General features: G+C 36.7%; 1 protein-coding gene across 1 annotated transcript; it reads left to right on the plus strand.

Moving 5' to 3' along the window:
• The first annotated feature begins 21,338 nt into the window (after positions 1–21,338).
• LOC113345869 lies at positions 21,339–22,745 on the plus strand. Its single transcript, XM_026589526.1, has one exon. It carries the CDS (start codon positions 21,339–21,341, stop codon positions 22,743–22,745), a length of 1,407 nt encoding a protein of 468 aa, XP_026445311.1.
• Positions 22,746–26,002: the final 3,257 nt, after the last annotated feature.

Here is a 26,002-nt window from a genome sequence, read left to right on the forward strand (position 1 = left end):
TGATGATGGAATTTTTATTGTGGGATACATGTATTCATGGAGAGCATTAGGTTGGCCCATTTTGAAAAGACACAAAGCCCACTATTTGGTTTTAATGGGTTTGGATTTTTGGGAAAATTTTGGTTTTGGTGGAAGACATTTTTTGGTTTTTTTAAAATTTGGGAGCAAGTTTGGTTTTAATGGGATAAAGAAGAAAAAATTTGGTTGTTAAAATGGGAGCAAGTAAAATTTGGTTCTTGAATGGGAGAAAAGTAATTTTTTTTTTTTTTTTAAGAACAATAAAATGAAGAAAATAAAATTTGGTTTTTGAAATGGGAGCACGCCCACTGTTGGTCCTCTAATGGAATGGGAGGAAGGCTGCGGCCCACGAAACACTAAGTTTTAACTTTGAAAGTTTAATTTGGCCCAGTTGGTTAAGGCCCAACGTTTGTTTTAAAACTTTGGTTTCGAGGTCCACTCTTGAGTGAAACAAGCCCACAATCGGTTACAAGCTCAGCTGGGTTTAAACCCATAGTCCAAAATACAAGTCCAATGAAAGAATTTAAACAAGCCCACAAATTAAACAAACAAGCCCACAAATAAATTATTACAAACCCAACAGAAAATAAGAGAAGCCCAAAAATTGGCTTTAATATTACAAGCCCACAATTAAAATTTGGAAGCCCACAATTCGGGTTCTCTTAAATGGGTTACCTTTTAAGCACAGCCCAGCTGCTCTGATATTGTTGCAAAAACCCAGTTGGGCTTTGGTTCTTTTCCTTGGTGGCGTCCCAGCAGAGGAAAAACAGGTTCAGAACAGCAGGTCCAACAGCAAATGAAGTGAAGCAGATGCAGATGCAAATGCGATGAAGTGAAATGCAAAAATAGCTAATAAAACTACTAGAAAAACACAGCACTAGTCCCCGGCAACGGCGCCAAAAACTTGGTGGACCTGGAGGAGTGTGAAAATTAAGCGTAATAAAAACGGGCCTACAGTAATACCGCAAGTGCACGGTCGTCGGTTGTGGCTCGTGCAAGTACGGGTCGATCCACAGAGACTGGGTGTGTTTTGTAGTTTCTAACTATTTTGGGTTTCTAAATTGCTAATGGGCTTTGAGTACCAAAGGGTCTTGAATATCAATGGGCTTTGAATAACTTTGAAGCTTTTGCTTTCACAATAAGAGCAAGATGGGCTTTGATTAACTGTGAAGCAGTTTGGGCTTTTGGTCTTTTGAATTGCACTGGGCCTTGGGCTAACAGTGACTGTGAATTGGGCTCAATGTCTTTTGATGTGAACTGAGCTTGGTAACAGTGAACTGGGCCTTAGCTTTTTGGAGTGAACTGAGCCTTGGGCTCAGTTGGCTGGGCCTTTATATTAGCTAGGCTTTAGTTCTTAACCTGAACTGTGGTCTTTAGCTGAGCCAAGCTCAGTTGCAGCAGAAGCAGGAGAACAAGGCAGCAGAGCACTAGGCAGTGAATGCAGTAACAAGAACAGGAGAAACAATGCAATGCTATTTACAGTGAAATGAAAACAGAAAAGAAAAAGCAGCCCAGTTGCAGCAGCAGCAGCAAGGAAAAGAAAGCAGCAGCAGCAGCAGTTTTGCACAGCAGGGGAAAGAAAGCAGTGCACAGCAGCAGCACAAGCAATGCAAGTAGTAGCAGCAGCAGAACAAGGAGTAGTTGAAGTAGCAGGAGAAAATGGCAAACAAAATGAAGGACAAGTGAAAGTAAAACAGTGGCAGTGAAGGAATGAGGAAAAGTGAAGAAAAGCAAAGGAAATGGCAGTGTAATAAACCAAGGCCTAAGCCAAGGGCAATGGCAGTGAGCAAATAAGAATAACAGAACAGAGAAACAACACAACTGGGTTATGAATCTACCCTGTGACCTAGCCAGATAGTATAGTTCTAGGTTGAATCCTTAATGGAATTAAGTGACAGTTAAGGCCAACTTAAGATCCTAAGCATACAAAAAGGGAATAGCAAGATAAACAGCTTGCTCAACTGATGTGCTCCTAGTATTGACTGTCTTTTGACAGTACAATCAATCACAAGCACTAGTGAGCACTGAATTCTCCCATTGCTCAATCAAATCAGTGCACTAAGGCTTCTAACCTAACATTCCACTACCTAACAGTCCACTAAAGCTTCATCTGAGCCTCAGCTAATGAGAATATGAGAGAACAGATGGAACAACACATGATTAACAGGAACAACACAAAAACATCACATTAACAACAACAACAACAAGATATTAAAACAGGGGACATTACACAAAAACAGGGAACATCACATTAACAACAGGGAGCATTACATTAACAGAACATGAATATATGCAGAACATCAAAGTTCTGGACACTGGCTATTCCAGCATACCCAAAACATTACACCCTCACTTCTTATTTATAATCAGAACACCCAATTAGGGTTTTTACACCAAACCCCCAAATTTAACAAAATTAGGGTTTATAGGAATTTGGGAAAAACTCACCATACCCTCTAAATTTGTTGTCCCCTCTGCAAATTGACGCCAACCCATGCTCCCAACTTGACTATGCTACGAACCCATCAATTTCTTACGTCTCTGAAAGCCATCTGCCATTTGTACTCAAACCCTAGTTCTCTTAGATGTATCTCATAGGTGATGAATGAGATAGAGGTGAGAGAGATAGAGTCTAGAGTGATGTTTTACGGGGGAGGTTGTGTGGTTGGAGAGACTCGAGATGGTGAAGAGGTACAGGAGCTCGAGAAGGAGAAATTGCAGAGCTCTGCAATGGTCGGGGAGAACGATAGTTTTGGGGAAAGGAAGTGTTTGGCTGAAGGTGAAGATATTTGATGTTTAGGTGTTGGTCAGGTGCAGCGGAGTTTGATGAACAACGAGTGGAAGGCGTTGGATCATCAACTTCACATTGAATTTAACGGCAATATAGAAGAATGCTCTGATCGACCGTTGGATTAAGTGATACAACGAAGCTGACGGCTCCAGATGGAGTTAGGTGCTGTAGTGTTAAGCGGAAGTATCGAGGTTTGATGCGCAGGCAAAGAAACGACCGTAGGATCTAAATGTGATCTAATCTGACGGATAACGATGGAGACGGGTATGGATATTGGAAATGGGTTTGGGTAACGGTTTTGGGCCTTGGGTATGCCAAGCCCATATCTTCTTTAAGAACAATTCTTCCTCTTCAAGCCCACTTCTAGTTGATCCAGCTCTTGCAAACATCATTCTTCGCTTCCTCCTATCGAGAGTCTTTGCCGTTCCTTTGCTCTTTTCGCTCCGTGAGATAACCATGCTTTATTTAGTACCTAAAAATGTAAAATTAATTAAGAAAAATATTTATTCTTGAAAACAACGAAAATACAGAATATGGGATAAAATGTAGAATTAATGCACAAAAGATGAGTTAAATGCCAAGAAAAATATATAGAAATATGCACTTTTTAGCACTCATCAAATACCCCCAAACCTGAATTTTACTTTTCCTCAAGTAAAACAAAACTAAGGAAATCCTACCTATACCACTGTCGCTGGTCTCTCGAATGCATTTAGCGTATGCACTAAGCCTTTTAAACCACTAAGTGTCCCTAGTGGACGAGTTGAAGTCTCGTGAAGGTTTGCTTAGAACGTACCTACAAAGTTCTAGGTCAAAATATAAGCTCAGATTCCATCAAATGTGACATGTGCAAGTCAGTTAAGCTCACAGCAAAATGGAGATGTCAATCTAGCTATCAAGGCACAATCATAGCACTGATAACAAATAAAGACATGTGATAAGAGTGTAAAGTGTATCTACACATGTGTAAAGAAAGATCGGATGTTATGACTACTAATCACCAAGAGATAGTTTCTCAGGCTAAGAACCAAGGTCGAAATCTAGCTAGTTGTCCGGACTTTACGAGAATTGTGAATGAGTTGGAGGTATTTCACAATTACTCGCGTTGTACATCAATGGCATACACCCTTCCTTGCTTATTACAATGAAACAACAAAATGACTATTTACATGACTCTTATTTACATTGACTACTCTCTTTTATTTTTGGAACAAGAGATGATGGAATTGATAAATACTTTTTTTTTTTTTTTTTGGAAAAAGAAACACTTTTGATACACATACAAAAGGAAACAAAAGATTACATGACACTTTGCAAGAGGTAGCCCTTTTTGATGCACCCAGTTAAATTCGATGGTTGTCTTTCTTAATGTAACCTCCACCTTCTATCCCAACCAACCAAAGAACAAGCTAGTCAAGTTTCGTTCAGTATTCTAAAGTGATTGGCAATCGTGACTTCCTATCAAACACCTTGAAGATCGAGGCTATACATGTATTGGTAGATCGTGCGCGTGCAAATTTCTTATCACTATGTGAATTGTGCTAGAATCAGGGTGCCTAAATATCTAGACTAAGACTCCTAATAATTACATATTTGCACAAGAGTCAACATTTCAAGGTAAATGAGCTCCATTTTTATGTTTTGTTTTTTTCAATTTTTAAATTTTTTATTTTGATTTTTCAATTTTTTTTGGAATTTTTCAATTTTTTCAAAAAGATGGAGTTTTGTTTTCAATTATGGCATATTATCGTGGTATCTACTCTATACCCCCAAACCTAAACTAAACATTGTCCTGAATGTTTAAAAATATGGAAAGAATTAAAATGCAACATATGGAAAGGGACATGCTGAGTAGAGTAAAAGGAGAGAGAATACCCGATTTCGGCGAAAGCAGAATTAAAACTCCGTTATCCAAGGCAAAACTCCAACATATTCAGAGTCACAATGGATGAGCACAAAATATATACAAAAGGAAATTGAACTAACACATTATCTACAAGAAAATTTGGTTTTTAATGGGATTGGACTTTTTGGGAAAAATTTGGTTTTGTCGGGAGACATTTGGTTTTGATGGGAAAAAGAAAAATTTTGGTTTTTAGGGAAACATTTGGAAAACTTTGGTTTTTATGGGAGAAATTTTTGATTTTTGAATGGGAGAGAAAATATTTATTTAAGAAAATAAATTTGTTTTTTTTTTTTCTTTTTTTTTTTGAATTTGGGAGCAAGCCCACTGTTGGTCCTCTAATGGAATGGGAGGAAGGCTGCGGCCCACGAAACACTAAGTTTTAATTTTGAAAGTTTAATTTGGCCCAGTTGGTTAAGGCCCGACGTTTGTTTTAAAACTTTGGTTTTGAGGTCCACTCTTGAGTGGAAACAAGCCCACAATCGGTTACAAGCTCAGCTGGGTTTAAACCCAGAGTCCAAAATACAAGTCCAATGAAAGAATTTAAACAAGCCCACAAATTAAACAAACAAGCCCACAAATAAATTATTACAAACCCAACAGAAAATAAGAGAAGCCCAAAAATTGGCTTTAATATTACAAGCCCACAATTAAAATTTGGAAGCCCACAATTCGGGTTCTCTTAAATGGGTTACCTTTTAAGCACAGCCCAGCTGCTCTGATATTGTTGCAAAAACCCAGTTGGGCTTTGGTTCTTTTCCTTGGTGGCGTCCCAGCAGAGGAAAAACAGGTTCAGAACAGCAGGTCCAACAGCAAATGAAGTGAAGCAGATGCAGATGCAAATGCGATGAAGTGAAATGCAAAAATAGCTAATAAAACTACTAGAAAAACACAGCACTAGTCCCCGGCAACGGCGCCAAAAACTTGGTGGACCTGGAGGAGTGTGAAAATTAAGCGTAATAAAAACGGGCCTACAGTAATACCGCAAGTGCACGGTCGTCGGTTGTGGCTCGTGCAAGTACGGGTCGATCCACAGAGACTGGGTGTGTTTTGTAGTTTCTAACTATTTTGGGTTTCTAAATTGCTAATGGGCTTTGAGTACCAAAGGGTCTTGAATATCAATGGGCTTTGAATAACTTTGAAGCTTTTGCTTTCACAATAAGAGCAAGATGGGCTTTGATTAACTGTGAAGCAGTTTGGGCTTTTGGTCTTTTGAATTGCACTGGGCCTTGGGCTAACAGTGACTGTGAATTGGGCTCAATGTCTTTTGATGTGAACTGAGCTTGGTAACAGTGAACTGGGCCTTAGCTTTTTGGAGTGAACTGAGCCTTGGGCTCAGTTGGCTGGGCCTTTATATTAGCTAGGCTTTAGTTCTTAACCTGAACTGTGGTCTTTAGCTGAGCCAAGCTCAGTTGCAGCAGAAGCAGGAGAACAAGGCAGCAGAGCACTAGGCAGTGAATGCAGTAACAAGAACAGGAGAAACAATGCAATGCTATTTACAGTGAAATGAAAACAGAAAAGAAAAAGCAGCCCAGTTGCAGCAGCAGCAGCAAGGAAAAGAAAGCAGCAGCAGCAGCAGTTTTGCACAGCAGGGGAAAGAAAGCAGTGCACAGCAGCAGCACAAGCAATGCAAGTAGTAGCAGCAGCAGAACAAGGAGTAGTTGAAGTAGCAGGAGAAAATGGCAAACAAAATGAAGGACAAGTGAAAGTAAAACAGTGGCAGTGAAGGAATGAGGAAAAGTGAAGAAAAGCAAAGGAAATGGCAGTGTAATAAACCAAGGCCTAAGCCAAGGGCAATGGCAGTGAGCAAATAAGAATAACAGAACAGAGAAACAACACAACTGGGTTCTGAATCCACCCTGTGACCTAGCCAGATAGTATAGTTCTAGGTTGAATCCTTAATGGAATTAAGTGACAGTTAAGTCCAACTTAAGATCCTAAGCATACAAAAAGGGAATAGCAAGATAAACAGCTTTCTCAACTGATGTGCTCCTAGTATTGACTGTCTTTTGACAGTACAATCAATCACAAGCACTAGTGAGCACTGAATTCTCCCATTTCTCAATCAAATCAGTGCACTAAGGCTTCTAACCTAACATTCCACTACCTAACAGTCCACTAAAGCTTCATCTGAGCCTCAGCTAATGAGAATATGAGAGAACAGATGGAACAACACATGATTAACAGGAACAACACAAAAACATCACATTAACAACAACAACAACAGGATATTAAAACAGGGGACATTACACAAAAACAGGGAACATCACATTAACAACAGGGAACATTACATTAACAGAACATGAATATATGCAGAACATCAAAGTTCTGGACACTGGCTATTCCAGCATACCCAAAACATTACACCCTCACTTCCTATTTATAATCAGAACACCCAATTAGGGTTTTTACACCAAACCCCCAAATTTAACAAAATTAGGGTTTATAGGAATTTGGGAAAAACTCACCATACCCTCTAAATTTGTTGTCCCCTCTGCAAATTGACGCCAACCCATGCTCCCAAAATTAGGGTTTATAGGGTTTTCTGCTCTTTTCCGCTCTGCTATTCATCCGAACTTTATTTAGTACCTAAAAATGCAAAATTAATTAAGAAAAATATTTATTCTTGAAAACAACGAAAATATACAGAATATGGGATAAAATGTAGAATTAATGCACAAAAGATGAGTTAAATGCCAAGAAAAATATATAGAAATATGCACTTTTTAGCACTCATCAAGATACCCATAGAGATATGCGGTAACGACATCCATAAGTTGCATTTCAAGTCCTTCTGAAACTACTAAGCTGACTAAGTAACGGAACATTATGACGTCCATTAAAGGAGAGTACGTTTCTTCGTAATCGATCCTATGGCGTTGTGAGAAACCTTGTGCCACAAGGCGAGCCTTATATCTCAAGACTTCGTTCTTCTCATTAAGCTTTCTAACAAATACCCATTTATGTCCTACAGGCTTTACACCTTGTGGGGTTAGCACTAGCGCACCAAATACCTGTATTTTTGCCAGTGAATCTAGTTCAGCACGGATTGCATCTCTCCACTGAGGACAATATGATCACTTTTGGCATTATGCAATAGAGTGTGGTTCGATATCATCATGTTCTATAATCTCTCGAGCAACAGTATATGCGAATATATCATCAATATGCGTGGAGGATCTTTCCATCAACACCTATGCACTTTCATAATCCATAGATATTTCTTGGTTCTCTAGAATTAATTTAAAATTTGGGGCGTCCCCTAGTAATGATTCATGTACATAACTGTAATCAGAGACAATCTCATGAGATGGATTATTGGTATTGATGATATATGGATCGGTTTGCGCCTTACTCTCCCTTTTATTCCTTGGATGGGTATCGATCGAACCAAGTGGTCTCCCCCTCTTACTTTTAGGGGACACGGCCTTAGCTACACTTACACGAAGTGTAGCCTTGGTACCTACATCTATTGTACCTTTTCCCTTGTAGGGAATTTCCAACCTTGCAGGCACGTTTGCCATTGGTATATGTGATCTTGTCACTTTAGCGATATCAGTAAATGCACCAGGCATTGAATTTGCTATATTTCGAGGATCTATAATTCTTTTCACTTCACCTTCGCATTGTGGAGTGCGGGGATCAAGATGAGACAACGTGGGAACACACCACGAAAATTCCTGTCATTCCCTTTGGAAGTCCTTTTCCATACCTCCCCCTAACGACGGGAAGGTTGTCTCATCCAAGTGACAATCCACAAATTTAGCGGTAAAGAGATCGCCTGTCAAAGGTTCTAAGTAGCGGATAATTTTTGGGGATTCCTATCCAACATAAATACCTAATCGTCTTTGTGGACCCATCTTAGTACGTTGTAGGGGCGTAATGGGAACGTATACGGCACAACCAAATATGCGTAAATGTGAAATGTCAGGGACTCAGGATCATATCCAGTTACCAACTGGTACGCAGAAAATGGTTGGCTAGCAGTGGGGATAAAGCGAATAAGTAATGCTGCATGCAATATAGCGTACCCCCAAGCAGTAATAGGCAGGTTGGAACACATAACCAATATCCTATATATCATTTGTAACCTTTTGATGGTAGCTTATGCGATACCATTTTGGGTGTGTACATGGGGTACATGATGCTCTACGTCAATTCCGTTAGACATACAAAAATCATCAAATCCTTTAGATGTAAATTCTCCAGCATTATCAAGTCTGATAGACTTGATTGCATGATCAGGGTGGTGAGATCTTAGTCGTATAATTTGTGCTAGGAGCTTTGCAAATGCAGCATTTCTTGTGGACAACAATGCAACGTGTGACCAACGGGTCGAAGCATCAACCAGAACAATAAAAACCTGAATGGTCCGCATTTTGGATTATAGGTCCGCAAATATTACCTTGTATTCTTTGCAAAAACGGAATATTTTGTTTGGTATCTTTATCATACGATGGTCTCGATCTTGTTTTTGCTAAAGAACAAGCTTTGCAGAATGAGCGATGTGCCTTCGATAAGGATAGCGAAAAAGAATGGGATAGGGGGTGCGTTTCAATTACTTTGGAAGACGAGGGTTGCGCTTCTATTACTTTAGAATGCATAAAATGTGCATCATTTACTTTAGAATGCACATTGTTACTCTGCATTGTAACAATCTTCTGTCCCATTCTCTTTTTCATTCTAAAGAAAGGATGTTCGTGTGAGTTCTTCAAAATGCGGATCATCATATCACGACCTGGGATCTCTAGTCGATCGTTCAAAAGCTTATATAAGTCACTGGCCAATAGTTCATTATTTGAAAGCACATCGGATTCGATAATCCTAATAGTGGTGATATATAATCCACTAGATTGACTCATTAGTTTCTATAAGATGCGCTTCCTTCCGCATTCATTAGAGGTCACATATATGTGCTCAATTTCATTTTAACAGTGAGTTTCCAAGTGATAACCATTTGCACGGATATCCTTGAAACTTAACAAAGCGCGGTGAGCTCTTGGTGCATATAGAGCTTCTGTGACTTTAATCATTGTGCCATTTGCCAACAACAATTGAGTAGTACCTCGCTCAATTATTACTTGAGATGATCTAATCATCGTAGTCACACATGTATTATAAGGAGTAAAATCGACAAATAATTGTCTATTTCTTAGGATAGTGTGGGTGGTTGCACTATCAACTAAACATTCAATTTCTCCTGGAGACATTCCTAGAAGTACATTAGGCAGGAATGTTACAAATAAAAAAAAACGAACAATTTATCTCACTTTCTTTAGAGAATCTTGTTCTACTAGAATGACGTCCTTTCCATTCTAATTGACATGCTAAACAATAGATTATTATAAACAAAGTAAAATCCTATAGAACATAATAGAAAATAAGTACTTATAGATAATCCATACACATAACATAAAGATGGTAAAAAACATATTTTTCAACATCAACACCTACTTAAATCATGAAACAAACGATAGTCTAAGATAACATAAAAAGAGAGAGTCTAGCAAGCCATAAAACCAGAAACTAAATTCTTAGGCCCAAGCAAAATCAGGAACATCCATTGTTGGGGCAAAGTCCTCATTGCCCAGGAAGTCTGAGATTGTGAGGTTGACGTCAGGGGCTACATCATTTTCTTCCACATAGTTAGCCTCTTGTTCGAGAGTTTCCCGGTACTTTTTGTAGCTCGCAACTACATTGGCACCAGCCTTGCACTGCTTATACCAATGTCCAGTAGATCCACACCTAAAACAAGGCGCACTTTCATCTGCGGCCCATTTGTTAGTGGGATTTTTGGTGTTTTCTCAAACTTAGGATTATTACCACCATGACCAGAAGTTTCTTCTCTGTGCCAAATATTGGAATGACTTTTGTAGGGGTGTACATGTTTGTACACTAGTATATGTTTCAGTTTATATAGAATATGCATGCACTTTAGTGTACACCGTTTGTGTTTTTTATATATGTAATTGTAAGGTTGTGTATGTTATTTTTGAATCATGTTGTGCTTTCGTCTTTATTTTTGTAGATGTGTACATATTTGTACAATGAAATTCTCTGTGATACATGCATGGGATGTTTTGTTTGAATCTCTCTATTTTAGTTACTTTTCAATAGATGTGTATATAATTGTACACTAGTATGTTCTTTGATGAATGTATGGCATGTTTTGTGGGTATGGATGCAAGATTATGTCATTTTTCTGTAGATGTTTACATGTTTTTACACTGAAATGCTTTATAGTGAATATATGGCATTCATGTGGGTAGGAATGCGAGATTTTGTTAGGTTTTTTAGAGGAGTACATGTTTTTGTACACTAGTATACTCTTTGATTAATGGGTGGCATTTCCTATGGGTTTAATATATATAAATGCTATAATTTGTTAGGTTTCCATAGAGGTGTACATATTTGTACACTAGTATATATAAATGGTGCACCTTGTCATGTCTCATTGTATATGACATTTTTATGGGTATGGATGTGCACATGTTGATTGTTTTGAAGATGTGCATAGTTCTGCAAGTAAGTGTTCATAGTTGTACACATGTTTTTTTCTTAATATTTACATATTTATACATATTGATTTAATTTGAATCTGCGTATAGTTTCCAGATCATTTTCATTGGTGTTTTATGTTTTTTTTTTCCAGACTGAAGATTATCAAGTTCATGTATGTAAATTTAGAATGACAATTTCAGCGCATATTTGGTGGAACCATGTCTTCTGTCTCTAATTTTGTAAAACCACTACTAAATGAAACTGAAATCCTAAAGGTGAACCTGGCTGACTTAAGATGAGTCAAGTAGTATTTTTAGGGAATTTTGATAAAATGTCCCCGTTTTGAATTACTATAAATAAAATGCCACCGTTTTTTTTGCACTTTTCTAAAGTACCCCATTTTGACCGTTTTATTTAAAAATCGGTAAACGGATGGTAGTTGTCGTTATATCCCATGTGGCAGTTGAAAAAAGTCCATTGAATCACTCCTTAGAGTTGGTTCAATCCAATGAGTTCTAGCGATTTGACTCTGTAAATGACTCATCTTCATCTGTTCAAGCTCATGGAGGGAATGGCGGTTTCAAGATCACATTTTCTAATGCCCAATGTTGCACCATCATAGTGCCATATCCTCCCCTATAATCCATTCCTAATCATTCATCTTAATTTCAATCCATACAACAAACCAATTCAACATTGCCTGCGATTTACACTCTTCCATACAACCAACACAGTTTAAATCATTTCAGCTGCACACCTCCATTCATTTCACCTGCAATATCCTGGAAACAACTCACACGGATCCACAACTTCCATTCCAGCATACTGCATCACCACTCCCTTCAACCAAAACCAAACAACCGCTGGAATAACTCAAAACTGCAGCAATATAACCGTCTCAGCATTAGTTACTCGGTTGTACCTGCTACATCTCACAACTTTATATCTTGTACCATGTAGCTTCATACAATTCAAGCAGTTCATTCAAAACAACAACTTAATAAGTGTCATCTTCTACACCACACCAGCTTCACTACAATCCATTCCTAAGTATACAACTAATCTGTTTTAGCTCTTTTTTTTCATAAATAACAAATACAGTTTAGTATTAACTCAACTGAATTCAACCTAATACCACCACCTGTAATCTTTCATCTGCAGCTTCAACTCGGAATGCTACTCACCAGAACCATACACCACCTTTTTCATCTCTTTCAGTCTCACACAGGGATGATCACTGCAGTTTTTATTCTAATTTACTATATCAGTTCCATTAGCTTCAACAACCACACTCCATAACCCCACCACTACCTGTACTCTTAGTACCACTATCTAAACAGTCACTTAATTCTTGAACTGCAATTCCCTCATCTCTATACCTATAACTAAGGGTCAGAACTAATCAAACCCAATTTACCCAAACCTTATTCTCTAGATATCATAACAACTGCAATATCATCACTGGATCAATGCACCTGCAATAACCAAACATACATCTAAATCTTCAATCCATTTTGAACTCATCATATATATCACCCTTCCTCCTCCATGCAATTCAACACAAATCTAAACTACCTCCACAGTTCAACCCCATACTCAACTCAGTCTCAGATTCGTTCTTAATCGCACAAATTCAACAATTAAGAATTCAATTCAAAGTACTAAAACTAAAAAAAAATTGTAGGATTACCCAAGTACTAACACCTTCTGAATCTATACATCATCAATCACCTCTATGGAAACCCTTTTCGTTTCTGGTCATGAAACTCATCACCAACATCAATTTCATCTGCTAAAAGTTGTTCCACATATAAATTTACTCTAATCCTCTCAATTTTTCAATACCCATATCTAATCGTCCTCCTAGAACACCAAATTAATCTTACGAATTTTGTCCGAGTTCTTCATGAAACCCTAATTCTTCGATCTTCATCAAAAATCAAAATCAACACTACAACATTAATTAATCAATAACACTCTTTATTTTTCATCCTTAGTTAACTCAATACACCTCCCAATTTCAACCATATGAAACCTAATTGAAATATTGAGTATTAAGATAGAGAAGGAGGGTTTGTCTGGAGGAGAAAGGAAGAGAAAACGATAAAAAAGGGACGCATGTTGGGAAGGATAAGGGTTTGAGAGGATAAACACGTAATTACACATAGTCATTTGACTTGGTAAACGAATTTTGACTAAATTATATAGGACAAGACAGAAAACAAAACACAAAGGGCATTTTTGGAAAGTTGAAAAAAAATGGATCATGTTATTAAACTATAAATTGATAGTAGGGCAGTTTATCAAAATTCTTTAGTAGGTAAAAAATGAAGCAATTTATTTATGTGAATAAAAATAAACTACAACACTTAGATGCACCATCAATAAACTACCAATAGAAAGCAAACTCAGACATATTAATTTGAAAAGCAGAAGAGCAAAGCAAAAATAAATACTGATAATTAATCATTCCCTTTTCCAAGGATATTAACACTAGACACTGATACAACTACAAAAATATAGTTTGAATCTGAAACACCACTATTTCACATGTTCAAACTACTAGTAGATCTAGTACACAGATCTAACTCACAATCTCAATATAATTTTACTGCAAATCTAACTAAGAGATCTGAAATCCAATCATGTGTTTAACTTCAAAACATTCTCACGAATCTATTCTTTCACTTACACAAAACACTTTCAGTGTTAGCTGAGTTTCGAGGTGGGCATATTCTCATTAAAGTAGCAATTTTTTTTTTTACTCGGGTTATTGTAATCCATTGTAAAAACAAAAAAATGTTTATACTGGACCTACCAAGATTCGGTAAAACCATATAAATGAGGGGGCATTTCTTAACGAATCCATAAGAGGAGAAATCATTATGCTTTGGAATCTCAAGGATGATTGATTTGACTATCCTCTCTTGTGACCTAACTCTCCAGTCCAGACCTCGCCTTAACCAAATTTAGACCCATTAACCCGAGTAAGAAGAATCTGACTCTCCTTTCCTTTTTTTTTTTATCTCAATTTCCCACTAACTTGTGGGACAGAAAGTAGCTGATGTCTGTTAATGGCTTGACAAACTGATTTTTATAACACCTGAGCTAACCGTGGATGTTTTTTTGTCCATCATATTTAATAAGGAATGATAGAGTTTTAGGCTTTGGTCAGTTTGTATTGACATAATCAATAAGTCATAAAGGTCAAATGTCACTGATTTAGTCTTATATTCAGACAATGACTATAAATGTGTCTGAAAAGATTATATTTTCTTGTTTTTTTTGTAATAATAATAACACCTTCTTCTTCTTATTATTCTCTGTACATGAGTCTTCTTCTTGATTACTTAATAACAATTATCATGGTATCAGATAGGTAATGATTCATAGGGCTTTCTCAAAAGCTTAAACAATTTTATGAACAATTTATACAACTTCAATTGGGTATTACCAAAGTCAGAAAAATTTTCCTCAAATCAATTTTTAGGGTTCTTGGAAGATTTTATGGTAACAACACGCACATCTTCATACAACAACAATTTCAAAAATCAAAGTAACAACTTCAGCAACAATATAAATCGTAATATTGGTAGTACATCAACTCTCAAGAATCAACAATTTCGAGAATCAATTTCAGACTTGGAAATTTTGAAGAATACTAAAGATTGTTTCACAATGTCTTTCGATGGTAATTTTCATGCTCTTCCTTTCATAAATATATCAAATTTTGTATCAATGAAGTTGAATTCATCAAATTATCTACTTTGGAAAGATCAATTTGAGGGTGTTTTGTTTTCTTGTGATCTATATAGATATGTTAATGGTGATGTTGTTGAACCACCACAAAAAGTTATAATTCATGATGTTGAGATTGTTATTTCGGAGTGGGTTTCTTGGAGAATATTAGATAAATTTGTTTCTACCTGTCTTAAGGCTACTTTCACATCTACTTTTAATGGTGATGTTCTTGGTTTATCAACTGCAAAAGATATTTGGAATTTTTTGATTTGAGTTTTAGAACTCAATTTATTGCTAGGAAGAATATTTTAAGGAATCAATTAAATGGTATTAAAAAGGGTAATATGTATATTGTTTAGTATCTTCAGAAAGTTAAAACTATAAAAGATTCATTAGTTCTAGTGGAGAGAAGGTCAGTGATACAGATTTGTTGATGTTTGTTATGAATGGATTAGGCAGTGAATATGAAATTTTTTTCATATTTTCACAGAGTAGAGAGACACCATATACTTTTGGATAAGTGAAAGCAAAGTTAATTTCTCATGAAATTTCTTTAGCTGAGAGATAATCTCAAAGTCCAAATATATTTAATGATCAAAATTCAACAACTTTTATGCAAGAAATGGTTCTATTGGTTCCAATTATAACAAAAGAGGTGGTGGAAATCATAGGAATTTCAGTAATGAGAATTAAAAAAACAGTAAATATCAACATGGATCTACTTCTAATAATTCAACTGGTAATTCTCAAATGGGTCTAGTTCAACTAATGACAGAAGGTCTTATATTGATTATTCAAAATTATTCTGTCATATTTGTAAGAAGAATGCGCATCTTGCAACAAGATGTTTCTTTAGATATAATCCTCCAACTGGTACTTCAACTGGCCAGAGACCTCAAGCCAATTTTGGTCTTTTGACAAATGCAGATCATTCTGATGGTACTTCACAACATGCTTTCACAAGTTTAAATATCCATGATGCTGCTTTTAATGATGATCCTTCTTCATCCAATACAGTGTGGATTTATGATAGTGGTGCTTCTACTCACATAACTAGAGACAGGTCTTTCCTCCACAATACTTTTAACTACAAGGGCAAGGATAATTTTATGCTTGGCAATGGTAAAACCTTATCTATTTCCTTTACTAGTAGTGCAAATCTTGTTACACCAAAAAAAAGTTTTAGGTTAGATAATATCTTACATGTTCCAGATATGAAGAAAAATTTATTGTCAGTGGATAGATTTACAAAAGAAAATTCATGATATATCATTTTTGATCCTTATGGGTATGAAATAAGAAGCTTACATGATCATATTTTTCTTGCGCTTGGTAAAATGATAAATAACTTGTATCCTATTACTTCTATTGAGCTATAATTTTCTTTTTCATCTCTTGTTGCTTCTTCTGATATTCGGCATAATAGGTTAGGTCATCCTTCTTCAAAAATTGTTCAACTGTTACACAATGACAAAAATATTATAGCTAAGTCTATCAATTCTCATACTCTGTGTCATCCCTGTAAACTGGAAAAAAAGTAAGAGACTTTCATTTCATATTTCTCCTTCTCATGCAACATCTCCACTTGCACTAATTCATTGTGATGAGTGGGGTCGTTTTCCTGTTCCTTCCATAAAAGGACATAGATATTATATTGTTTTTATTGATGATTTCAGTAGATTTCATTGGATTTATCCAATTCAAGTTAAAACATAAGCTTTACAACGTTTTTAACATTTTAAAAGTTTAACTGAAAACTTATTTCATACTAAAATTCTTGCTTTACAAAAAGATGGTGTTATGGATCTAGTAAAAGGTGTTTTTAAAACTTTTATAGACAGTTCTGGTATTCTTTTAAGAATTTCTTGTCCTAAAACACCAGAGAAAAATGGTCTCACTGAAAGAAAGCATAGACACATTACTGAAATGGGTAATACATTTCTTTTTAATGCATATTGTCCAAAAGAATAATGGTATGATGCTTTTTTGGAAGCCACTTATCTTATTAATAGAACTCTCACTCCTATTCCTCATGATAAATTTCATTTTCAAGTTATTTACAATAAGTTACCTGATTATTCCTTTTTAGAGTCTTTGGGTGTATATGTTATCTTTTCTTAGGGAATTCCAGAGTTGATAAATTGTCTCCCAAATCTGTTAAATGTGTTTTTGTTGGATATAGCACCTTACGTAAGGGTTATAAGTGTTATAATCCTGTAAATAAGAGGATTTATATATCCATACATGTGATTTTCTCAGAAAATGAGTTTTGTTTTTCGACTTCTACCTTTGTTACTCCTGTTATAGAGGATACATCATCTATTCAAACTTTTCCTTCTTCAACTGTTGTCACAAGATCCCAGAGAGGTATTACTAAACAAAATCTTTTCATGATCATGTTTTAAATAATTCAATTAAGCATCCCGTTTCTTCTGCTCTTACTTTTATTATTAATACTCCTTCTGAGCTAAAAAGTTTCAAAATGGCTATGAAAGATCCCCTACGGCTGGCTTTTATGAATGATGAAAATACTGCATTACAGAATAATGGGACTTGGTAGTTAGTTGATCCTGAGCCTCATATGAGTATTAGGTTGTAAATGGGTGTAGAGAGTTAAACTGAAGTCATATGGGACTCTGGATAAATTGAAGTCAAGACTAGTTTCTCAAGGATATAATAAGCAATATGGTATTGATTATGGGAAAACTTTTAGCCTAGTGGTCAAATCTACTATAATAAGAGCAGTTCTATGCATAGTTGTTACTTGAAATTGGCCTATTAGGCAATTAGATGTTTCAAATTCTTTTTTGCATGGTGACTTAATAGAAAATGTCCATATGAAGCAGCCACCAGGATTTGTAAGCTCAGAATCCCAAAGAAAGTTTGTCATTTTAAGAAAAGTTTGTATGGTTTAAAACAAGCACCAAGGGCTTGGTTTCAAAAGTTCAGCTCAACTTTAATTTCAAAAACCGTTCATATTTTCAATGTTTGTATATGTGATTCGTTCAGATATGATGGTGTTATTATTACATGTAGATGGCATTATACGTACTGGTAATTCAATTTCTTTGCTTGATCATCTTGTGAAATATTTGAGTTTTGTGTTTGCAATGAAGCAATTGGGTGATTTGCATTATTTCTTAGGAATTGAGGCTACGAGAGAAGAAGGTAATATCAAGGGAGAAGATATATTTCCACTACGTCACTATTGAGATGTGCGATGATATCATGGCGGTTCTGTGGCGCCACAACAATAACGGAGGCAACTTAGCAATATAAGATCGCATATATACTACCATGCCTAAATTAGCTTAATTTATAAGCAAAAGTTATAATTGGAATTTCTAATTCATTACCCTAGTATATAAAAAAAGGGATAAGGAGAGAAATATGATACGCACATAGTAAAAGAGAAGCATACTATCATCTTCTTCCTCCATCATTAAGATCTAGAGCTCCACAAAAACTTATTAATGGAGTCTTATGTGACAACAAATATATCATAGTGAAGAACCATGGATATAGGTCCCATTATGGATCGAACCATGTAAAAATATTTGTGTCTCATTTACATTTAGCACTTTTATCTTCATTTTGATTGTAAAATATGTTTAGATCTAGAAATTATTAGGGTTATCGTTTGTGGGATTTTGTGCAACTACATTTTGGCGCTAGAAGGAGGAGTATTAAACGAGTAAAGGATCAGCGCTACGTTTTATCTAGCTCGTTTAAGAAGAAATTTCAAGTGACGATTAGCTATTTTGTACATATTTCTATATTATAAAATTCAGGGATAAAAATGGAAGTTTCAACGGAAGACTTTCATCTTCAAAACACAACGGATACTAAAAATATGAAAGTCTTGGGAGAAAATACTATATTCTCTACTAACAAACGTCACCTGTAGTTCACAAAATCAAAATAGGTGTTAAAGCTGCATCAAGACCATGGAAACAAACAAAGAGCAACATAAATGAAAACAAATGAAGCTATATCACCAATCACTCCTAAAAGGATGAATTACCTTTCTATCTCTCTAATTTTCTCTTCTAAAACTCAGATCTGGTGGTTTTTAAAGAAAGTTTTGAAAAAACTTTAACGTTCTTGAGCAATACCCGATATGTACTTTTTTTTCTCAATCAATGACGAGCAGTAACGCTGAACGATTTATGAATTTTTTTGACCTCAAAGAACTTGGTTTCACTTATAAAAGAAAGTTGATTCTGCTTTGGGATTAAACTTATACAAGTTGGCACTACTTGTTGAAGTAAAATTTAATATACCAATTTCCTCTTGTTGGCTCCAGATAGGTCTCATACTTGGAAGCAGCTTGAAGCATATTGATCTAGGTGGTATCCATATTTGTGGATAATTTGTGCTAGTTGCTCTCACACTTAAAAGAAACTTGATATAGTTGGCTCCAGTGGGGGAAACTTGTGTAAGTTTCTTTCGCACTTCGAAACAACTTGAGCTAGTTGGCTCCAGATTTGGGAACAACTTGTGCTAGTTGCTATCGCACTTGGAAAGCAACTTGACCTGGTTGGCTCCAGACTTGAAAACAACTACATCAAGTTGGTTCCATCTTTGGAGACAACTCGAACAAGCTGCCTCCACTTTCAGATCTTAAGCTGGCTAGTTTACCACACTTTTGGAACAACTTGAGCAACTTGTGAAAGTAAAAAAATTCAACAAAAGTATTAAACATCCCAAACTCATGTTGCCACCGCCCTATCGAGAACCAAGGTTTGATGCTCAACAAAACAAAAAAAATTATTTAAATGAAAACAACTACAAGTGGAACACTGGATAACTAAACAACTAGAGTTCAAGGACCAACATCATGAATTTATCAATAAGAGCGGTATAACTACATCAACATGAGAAGTAATACCATACATTGGAAATAACAACAAGTAACCCCTATATGTCAAAGATGTCAAAGGAAACACTTAATCTTAACACATCCACCATGGTTCATTCCTCCAACTTCGCTTATATATGGCTGAAGGACTGTAGCATCGTCCCAACTAACTTTTTTTTCATATTCCTCACCCGGTAGTAGATTTCAATCTGCATGATATGAGAAACAAAATCCCTTAAATGGATATCAACCACATTCTTCATTTATTTTTTGTGCTCCTCATTTGACCGGTCCTTGCTTCAGTCTCTCCCTTGCCAATGCTGCTAGAAGAGTAAAGGGTTTGACACCAAGTGGGCAATGGACAGTACATAAATGAATGGATAATAAATAAACTAGTCTAGATAGACAACAAGTGAGTACAAATTTATTTATTATCGGATATAAATTCCACCTATTCTGGTACTTGTAGGAGCTGCTAGAGAGACCCATGCACTTTGGATAAGAAACTACTGCTATGCTCTATCTGGATTGTTATCTACCGCTGCACCAAGATCCATTTGGGAAGATTGATCAATGCTGAGTAAGTTTCCCGTTCAAGTTTTCGGTCTTTAAAATTTAAACTCAGAGCAAAGTCCGTTAGATATGTATGTAAATGATCTCACACTTTGAAATAGTTATTTAGTTTCCGCGAGTTAATATCGTAATTATGGTAACTATTGATCAATTTTGTAACGTTTTATAATCAATTTGAGTTACAAAAAGAATAATCAGTTAGGAAACCTATTGTTACAAAAACCTAGATCTGGTGTAGTGGCTGTGACTACAATAGCTCTGTTTCCCTTGCTTCTATTGCGCACGTTAGTTCGTCGGTGCCGACCTGTATGTTGTACGGCTTTGTCTTCTGTCTGTATACATAGTGATTGCATGTATCATCATCACTTTCATCTTTGATCCTTCCAATCAAGATTTGTTATTCATTTCATTCACCACTTGTCTAGGTTGGATTAGACAACTTAACAAATTAACAAAAATTAATTCCAGACAACAAAATTAATTGCAGCCAAGTTATACAGAAATTTAACCTTCCCTCTGATAAGCATAAAATAAAACAAAACAAGTGGGCGCTTGAGGACATTATACATCACCAGTCTAATGTTTCTTCAATCTCAAGACGCCGTACAGGTTCCAACTAGTTATATATGATATATTTTTTGTAGAAGAATTCACACATAATCTAGTTAATCCTAATTTTGAATAGCAAGTACAGAGTAAATAAATGCTTCAAAAAAATGTACAGAGTAAATTAATAATATTAGTCGTTAAGTCAGGCAGGATTCGTGGATCTTCTTCTTAATGAGTCATTATAGTTGATTCAATAAATAAACAGTAAGGATCAACCGGAACATGATATTTAAGGAGGTAGCATCCTTGAGAAAGAAAAACAAAAACAACAAAGAAAGCAAACAAGAAAGAAATCTATATTTATCTTGGAAACGAAGCCCCTATCTATCCATCCATCTGTCATGGCACAACGACTTCCCAAGTTTATCATAATCCAATCCAACTTCAACCACAAATACCTGCACTTAGAAAAGGTTAATCCAACTGCAGCTGATTCCCTCCGATTTGATGGAGATTACAGTTTCGGGCTTGAGACCAGATTTGAGGTAGTGCCAGCTACCACTGAAAATGGACTGGTACACATCCGATCCAAACTAAATGACCGCTTCTGGGCAAACATGGGGGGCCCCAACGGATGGATCACTGCCACGTCCGTCAAACCTGACGAGAATCGATCTAGCCAGTCTTGCACGCTCTTCCAGCCGGTTTACTTGAATTCCAACAGCAACAAGATCGTCCGGCTCCTCCATGTCCACACCAGCTACTATGTTTCCTTCTTTATGGGCACCAACCAGACCAATGGTTGCTTAAATTTAATTAGCAACTCGCAACTCACTGACCAGCGCGATCTGTTTACCATCATTGACTGGCAATCAATCGTGATGTTTCCCGACATTATCAGAATCAAGGGCGACAATGGAATGCACCTCAAGGCTTTTTCAGACGGGTATATGGATTATAATTATGAAGTAGCTAATTCTCCAGATTTTGAATATGAGGTGTTTCCAAGTCGTGACGGAGGCGTCTGCCTGAAGAGTGTCAAATATGGCAATTATTGGAAGCTTGACAATGATACGTGGTGGGTATGGGCATATGAGAATCCCACGATGGACCACCACATCAACACTGTATTTATACCTACCAAACTTGACGACAAAACTATTGCTCTGCGAAGTTTGGCAAACAATAATTTATGTGCAAGACGAACGGCGAATAGCAAGACCAACTGCCTCGCCACTCTCTTGACCTATGTCGACGCGTATGCCCCCATTGTCATTGAGGAGCCTGTTTTATCAAGAACTATCGACAACGTCATTTATGACCTTACTGATGCAAGGATTTACGACGAGCATGTTATTGCGCTTGCGAATGAAGAGGCTAGGAACAAAAAGGGAGAAGGTTCCGACACGGTTAAATTGAATCTCAAACATACAGAAAGGTATACTAGGGAATGGACAGCAAGCGTATCGTTCACACTGGGTGTCAAGGTGAGTTTAAGCGTAGGTGTCCCAGAAATAGCGGAGGGCAAGGTTGAGACATCCTACGAGTTTAAAAGTTCGTATGAATGGGGAGAAAGAAATGAAGATGAACTTGAAATGGGGTCTGAGTATACAGTTACTGTGCCTCCTATGAGTAGCGTGAAGGTGAGTCTGATGGCGACACGGGCTTCATGCGACATACCCTTTTCGTACACTCAGCGTGACGTCTTAACAAATGGAACAGTAAAAGTATACTACAAGAATGATGGCATATTTAAGGGCCGCAATGCCTACAACTACAGGTACGAGAGCGCCCAGCATGCTCTTTAATAAAGCTTGTTTGTTTGTTCATTTGGTTTTAAGTTGTGTGAAGTCGCATATCTGTTACGTTGTTGAATAAGGTTGTTCCTACTCTGTGGCAGACTGGCAGTGGCATTGGCAGTTATGTAAAGTGGGAATTCCAACTAGTGTTTGCTTTGTTTGTTTTTAGGTGGGAATGCCAAGTAGTGTTTGCTTTGTTTGTTTTTAAGTGGGAATGCCAACTAGTGTTTGCTTTGTTTGTTTTTATGTGGGAATGCCAAGTAGTGTTTGCTTTGTTTGTTTTTAAGTGGGAATGCCAACTAGTATTTGTTTGTTTCTCAGCTATTTGTACTTTAGCATTCGCACGGGACTTTGGTACCCAGTTAAGGCCCTATATCGAAATTCTATTTTTAAATATTTCTTCGAACAGTCTATATTGTAACAAAACTGTGACTGTTGCCAACTGTCCCGCAGTTTAAAAACTGACTGGTTCATGGACATATAGTAACATTGTTCTAATCTACGACTGTATCACTCGCCGTTCCCGACAGTCAAGTACTCTTTTAAACATTTATAAATAGCCATCTTGTTGAGAAGGATGGACGGACAGGCACATAGAAAGGGATAGAAAACAGATTAGAAAGTCCTTTTGGGAGTATTTAGTACCTACTAAAAGACACTAGTGCTACACCATATGTTGGGAAAGGAGTCCTAGGCGCACGAGTGGCCCAAGGGGCGCCCAACCTCCTAGGCAATAAAGCGACCTAGGCGCAAGGATGTGCACAACTTTTCTTTTTCTAATTTTTCCACGGGCATTGTAGACTAGGAAAAGGGCTTGGCGCCTGGCCTCGTCTAGCGCCTAACACAGCATAGCCTACGTCATTTGCGTTCGTTTTTAGTGATCATCAAAGTTTTGTAAAAGAACATCTAATGTATTGTATTGTTCAATGCCGAAAACCTATACCAAGGAATTATATGTCTGTGAATAAAGAAATTATTCATCTCGATTCACCCAAGTAAGTTTAATGTTCTTCTCCTCCTTATATTGTTCTTATTTTGTTGTTTCTGCTTTGTTAACCAAGTATTACAAGAGCTATAATATGAAGACCAATTTTACAAAGTTGTAACAGATAGGCGAAATTAATACTATTAGAGTGGTATTAGAGCAACTGCAGTGGTGCGAGTATAACCAAAGATCAAAGGAAAAAAAAAGATTAAATTTGAGTTTAGTCTGGTGCGCGACGCTATGGGTGGAAGACTAAATTTTATCGAGCGTACACTATACATTCGTCTGATGTGGGGAGTGGGATATACGTACGCCCGATGGGGGAGATTTTGAAAAGAAAAAAAAAGTGGGGCGGAGGTATAAATCCCGCCCCACTACAAAGAGTCTAGAAAACAAAGAATGGGGCGGAGGTATAATGCCCGCCCCATACAAAATAAAAAAAAAAAAATGGGGCGGAGGTATAAAACACGCCTGGTGTGGGGCGTGGATTTTACGAACGCCTGGTGTAGGGCGTAGATTATATACCCTCCTGGTGGTGGGGCGTGAACTATACGACCGCTCGACTATATTTGGGTTTATTCTTGGTCCCGGATCAAATATAGTCTGGGATTTAGTCGATGGTCAGGATTTAATCAATAGTACGTACCACTACGTCTCGTTAATTTACCAAATATTTGGGTTTAGTCTCCCACTGTGGACGCTCTTAGCCGATCAAAAAAAATGAAAAAGAGTGGTATTAGTGTAATAGTGTCGAAGTTGGTAACGAAGATTTTCTGATACATTTTTTTACGAAGTTATAGAGAGACTAAAATGGAAATGATACCAAATATTATATGGAATATCTTGTAAGACATCTGTTAGATTTAGGATTAGTATTTTTTTTATTATCTTTAATTAATTTATATTAGGTATTTGTTATTTTTAGAATTTATTTATTTTAAGAACTTATCTACCAAAAACACTACTTCCAAAACCACGACGCTAGTAGTGGTTTTGGTAGCTTTATTTTTCATAGATTAGGCGTTGCTATTCAAAAAGGTGTTGGAGCCCAGCTTGTTGCTAGGTTACCAACCAAAAGCTTTGTATAATGGTTTACAAATATAACTTAATAAAATTTGCAATTCTAAAGCATTATTTATTTTAGGGATTTCTTATTTTACAAGTTTGAGTCATAAAATTATTTAAATAGGAGACAAGTCCTATGTATCAAAACAATATTATTGTCAATCAATATTGAGATTTCTTAACTATTCATCTACTTTTACTATCAAATTCCTTATTCAAGGTTCCGTTTTGCGTTAAGCGCCATCTAGAGATTCGGCTTCCGATCCTCTTATTCTTTCATCTAAAATTTCTCTACACTTTCGTTATCTTCACTTATTGAGATCTCCGCATCTCTTCGTTCGAAAACACCTTTTTTTTTGAAGCATGATTTTATTAAAGAAAAGTTTAAATTACAACTTGTCGTGGGTATGTGGTACCCACATAGTCCTGATATAAAATATGATTGATAAAAGATGGGATTTCCTGGTCCAAGATTTTGGTTGAGTAGTTTCCTGTTTGACTTCCATCTGATGCATGGTTTGCTAAGCCGTCCGCTGCTTGATTGTGGTCGATCTCCACGATATAGCTGTATTTCCGATAGTGAACATGTATCCAGTTTGTGATCGACCTTTGCGTGGGTCTGAGAGGTACACATCATCAGCAAAACCAACCAAACCATTATTTGGGTTTCCAGTGTAAGGAGTCGCAATTACATTAGCATCTCTTCTGTCGTCTTCGTAGGGATAAAACAAACCCAAGTCAATGGTTCCCTTTAGGTATCTAAAGATATTATTTATACCATTCCAATAACGCTGCGTTGACGTTGAGCTATATCTAGCTAACAAATTCACCGAGAATGAGATATTTGGTCGAGTACATTGTGTTAAGTACAATAATGCGCCTATTGCACTTAGATAAGGATATTCAGCTCCCAATACATCTTTACCATCCTCCTTTGGGAGAAATAGATCTTTATGTACATCTAAAGTTCGACCAACCATGGGAGTGCTAGCAGGGTGCACTTTGTCCATATTAAATTGCCTGAGTATCTTATGGACATATACAGACTGGTGGATTAATATTCCACAAGCTCGATGTTCTAGTCCAAGTCCTAGACACATTTGAGTTTTCCCAAGATCTTTCATCTAAAATTCGTATTTCAAATAGCTTGCGGTTTCTCTTAGTTCATCAAGAGTACCTACTATATTCATGTCGTCGACATAGACAACTATAATAG

This window comes from Papaver somniferum, unplaced genomic scaffold (genome assembly GCF_003573695.1).
Source record: "Papaver somniferum cultivar HN1 unplaced genomic scaffold, ASM357369v1 unplaced-scaffold_84, whole genome shotgun sequence".
NCBI lineage: Eukaryota > Viridiplantae > Streptophyta > Magnoliopsida > Ranunculales > Papaveraceae > Papaver > Papaver somniferum.

Excerpts from the sequence above, each read along its gene's own strand:
- LOC113345869 (XM_026589526.1), top strand. The coding sequence starts at position 21,339 with ATGGCACAACGACTTCCCAAGTTTATCATAATCCAATCCAACTTCAAC.